Source organism: Bactrocera oleae, chromosome 4 (assembly GCF_042242935.1).
Source record: "Bactrocera oleae isolate idBacOlea1 chromosome 4, idBacOlea1, whole genome shotgun sequence".
In the NCBI taxonomy this organism is placed as follows: domain Eukaryota; kingdom Metazoa; phylum Arthropoda; class Insecta; order Diptera; family Tephritidae; genus Bactrocera; species Bactrocera oleae.
Genome location: NC_091538.1, coordinates 47815215 through 47819369, shown reverse-complemented (window position 1 = coordinate 47819369; position 4155 = coordinate 47815215). Strand labels below are relative to the sequence as shown.

The 4155-nt window shown below is 36.2% G+C and overlaps 1 protein-coding gene across 1 annotated transcript; it reads right to left on the bottom strand.

Annotated features, from left to right (window-relative positions):
• Positions 1-1785: 1785 nt before the first annotated feature.
• Positions 1786-2788, bottom strand: LOC106616439 (uncharacterized). Its single transcript, XM_014233090.3, has one exon. The coding sequence runs from the start codon at positions 2681-2683 to the stop codon at positions 1841-1843; it is 843 nt and encodes a 280-aa protein (XP_014088565.2). The 5' UTR covers positions 2684-2788; the 3' UTR covers positions 1786-1840.
• Between the last annotated feature and the right edge of the window lie 1367 nt (positions 2789-4155).

Below are 4155 nucleotides of genomic sequence, written 5' to 3'. Positions count from 1 at the left end.
TGAGTTTAAGCATACAAATTTTATTCGTTGATTAAGTTTTAAATATTTGAGTGACCAGATGGGATGGAAGAAATCAAATTATATGCTGTACATTCAGATTAATTTAAAGTGAAATTTCTAGAATAAAGGAGTTATGACTGTTCTATGCATATATTACGGTCTTCAGACTCAAACATGCTATCTAATCGAAGTATAGCTTCTCAAAATCATTCGGGTTTCAAACTTTTCGTCCTCAATTTGACTATCATGTCGATCTCGGTAGAAGACAAAATTTGTATGATTCCTCGAAGAAAATATCGTTTAAAAGCAGTTTGCAGCTTAGCAGCCGCTAAGGTTAGACGTGTTTTTGTGAACTTGGTTTTTTCGGCCGCGACGAGCCAGGAAGCTTCCACTGATATGATTGATACTGGAAATTTTGACAATATATAAGGTAACGCTACAATCTCCGGAAATATTGTTCAGATCGAATTACTATTTCCCAAAACTTCCAAAACCTGGCAATTTTTAAGTTCAAGCAAAATATCTAAACTGGCTTCAGATTCATATCCTATTCAAAGGTTAATCTATTTGTCATATAACATAAATAAATTTTAGCTCAAACTACATAAATAAACAAGTTGCAATCTAAGAAGAAAAGCTATTTAAAGCATGATTATATTGTAGTAGACCTCACGTTCTCATCGATTATGAAGAAATACGATAATCAGTAATATGTACTTTCATAAGTCTTAAAAAGACGGGAGATGAAAGCCTTCTCATTGACAACCGATTAGAATTAAGAAATCGTCTCTTAACTGAAGTTAACGCTTCAAAAAATGGAAATAGATATTGCAAAAATGATAAGGCCTACAAAGAAAGAACCAAAATTAAGGGTTTTACTTTCATATTCAAAAAGCTTCACTGCAGATCCAAGCTTTTTAGCAGGACCAACCCTATTGAAATTTATGGATTTAACGCCAGCAATTTATATATATGTACTAAGATTTCGTAGAAGCAACCAACCGAGTAATAATTAGATGCTTCCCCAAATTCAAATCGCAAAGTAGAACCACTATTTAAAAAGTTTTAATAGCACAAGTACGCCAATAAAAGCTTTAAAATTTCCCAAATTCTAATTATTATTGCGGCATTGATCAAATGACCCACCGAAGTACGATAAACAATTTCAAGCTCTAATAAACTTAATTGAGAGACACATTTTAAGGCAATTAAATGCGAACTCCATATACTTAACTAGGATAGTGTGGCAAATGTAATAAAAAGTGAAAGTAGCTGTACGATATACGAAGCCAAAGAGGGATAAAAAGAGAAAGAGTCAGTAGAGGAAATGACCAAACAGCACAAGAGCATATCAAAGAGGGAGTGGAATGGGAAGGATGGCACAAAATATGGCATAAGGAAAAGAGATTAAAACACGAAAGTGAAATGCGGGCGCCGAGGGAGCGCGAAAAAGTTAAATTTTATGGTAAAAGTTGTTTTGACTGAATGGAAATTACTGTAGAAGCGTCAGATAACTAAATATTGAATAAATACGCAACACAAAGTAGCATTAAGAGTTGCTAAATTAGTTTAAGCCAAATTGAAATGCTCCAATCAACACAACATTTAATGAACAAAGTGGTTGCGGAGGCAGGCACTTAACTAATTTTTATTTGAAGAGCACTTTCTTAATTTCTTCTAATCCCAGCGAAACCCAATTAATTGCTGTGAATGTGACTTTGTTGGGAAAACCAAACAAAAAAAAGAGAACTTCTAAAAAAAAGACTTCACAATTGTATAAAATAGATATATATATATATACAGATAATTTTGTTTCGGAAAAAATCGGTATATCCACAATTTACTGTTCTGCTTTAATCACGTCGCTTGCACGATTTTCTTTGCCCTTGACACCCTGCCCCAAGTTGATCGATAACGCTGGTGGCGCTGTCATAGTGAGCTCAATACCGTCCAAGCGTCGTTCCAACACATCGAATCTAGCGTTGTGCGACTGAAACATCTCCTGCATCAGTTCGCGTATCTGTGCGATTTCTTCAACGAATTGCCGTTTTTCACTCACAAAACAGACTTTCGGCACAAGCGTCTTTTCCAACACTTTAAATGTATGCTTCTGCTCGTCGAGTTTCTTCTCCACATCCTCCCATTCGGCTTTCACATGCTTCAAATACTGAAAACGTTCATAGCACACACCAAATTCATGCTGCAGCGTATTGCGCCAGGTCTCCAGCAGGCAGACAGCCTTCTGTAGCTCGAGTATTTCACGTGACTTCTGACACAAACGCGCGCGCAATTCTTCGATCTGATCTTTGGCCACATTACAACAGCGTATGAGTTCGTTGATTTGACATTGTAATTTATGATGCTTTTTTTGCAGTTCACACATTTCCGGATTACTTGAACAGGCCAATTCGAGTTGTGGATCTATGCATGGCTCATCCAGACAGGTATCGTCGGCTTTGAGTCGCAATTGTAATTTCTGTATGCGCCTTTTCATGCACTCCAGTTCGCCCATCACTCTACAGCAGTCCAATTCATCCACCAATTCTTCCTCCTCCTGCTGCTCTTCTTCGGCGACTGGCTCTACATCGGGTTCGGCCTCTACATCGGATTGTGTGACATCTACTTCTTTCCATAAATGTCCGACTTTTGTGCACGTACGTTTGTAGATATCTAAATTGATCATTTTCGATAGTTGTTTGTTATTTATTAAAAAAAATTAAATTGTTAAATTATTATTTATCAGAAAAATTATACATATGTATTTATTGTTTTGAATTGAGTATTGAAAAAAAAATTTGGCAGATCAAAGTTTCTAAACTGAAACTAAACACTATGCAACACTAAAAAAACATATCTATTTCGATCTTGAAGTCGTCTTTCTTACAATTAGAGGTCTATATCCGTAAGGAAAAATAATTTTCTAAAGATCTCATTGATCTCCGTATTACTTCGTTTTGTCAACTTTGGATGTCACTCCAAAGTTCGGTTCGGTCAAAGTCGATGCATTATAAAAATTGCATAGCAAATCTTATTATAATCATTAAAAACAAAATTCTCTATTCCCAAATAATTAATGGTTGATTCTAGCTAATTGACAATTCCTTGCGTGACAATTCAGCGAGAATCCGCCAACGAAAATGGCATAAATTTTAGAGCTATGACTGTCTTGCTTTTCCCTGGTAGTCGATGTTGATCCAACCTAGGAGGTTGGAAGGTGGATGCCATTACTTTTTTGGCCGATTTCGACTATTTCCCGGTTTATGATGTATCTCTATTTCAACACCTGAGACAGCTCTTTTTTCTACTATTTACATATCAGACCGCTCTCATCTATAGTAGTACTGTTTTTCGTTCGATAAAATTCAACCTGAAATTTAGAATGAAAGCTGGAGTGAGATTTATAATAAATTATTAATTCAGGTTATAGAAAATTTTCCGCATGGAAGATTTCTGACGAACTCTGAGACTCACATGGAGGCAGTGGAAGTAATGTGCAAAAACAAATTTGGGTTAACTTGAAAAAGAGAGGATTTGGCTCAACACAAAAACACGAAAAAAACGTGGAACAGTGGCCGTAACTTAATTAGTCAAACCAAAATATTCTGAAATTTTACACGCGTCCTTTTCTCACTAAGAACCTACTTATTTGTCGCAACTGCCGAACAACTATAGCATATATCTGTCATGCAAACCGGCGGATACCACAAAAGAAGTTTGGTATTGCAGATAGGCGGTATCGGTTCATTGGCACGCCCACAAAGCAAGTAAAGTTCCATAACTTAGCACTAAATTAAGATACAAAACTGTAATTTGGTACAGGGGATCACAGTAACGAGGAACACCTGTAAGCAAAAGATATCTAAAAGTGGGCGGGGCTACGCACCGTAAATGGTTTAATGTACATATCTTCCAAACCGCTTAAGACAAATCAACCAAAATCCGTAATTAGGAGTATTTTTAGCACTTCTTCATACACTGTGTGGGTAAAATCAGATAACAATTACGCCCACTCCCCATATAACGGTTATGTTGAAAACTACTAATGTTGCGATAACACACTGAATAAATGCACCACAAGCATTAAATTTTACAACCACGATAGTATACAGAAGGGCTTTATAGAAGCAGGTATAAAAATTTGACATTGGGCGTAGC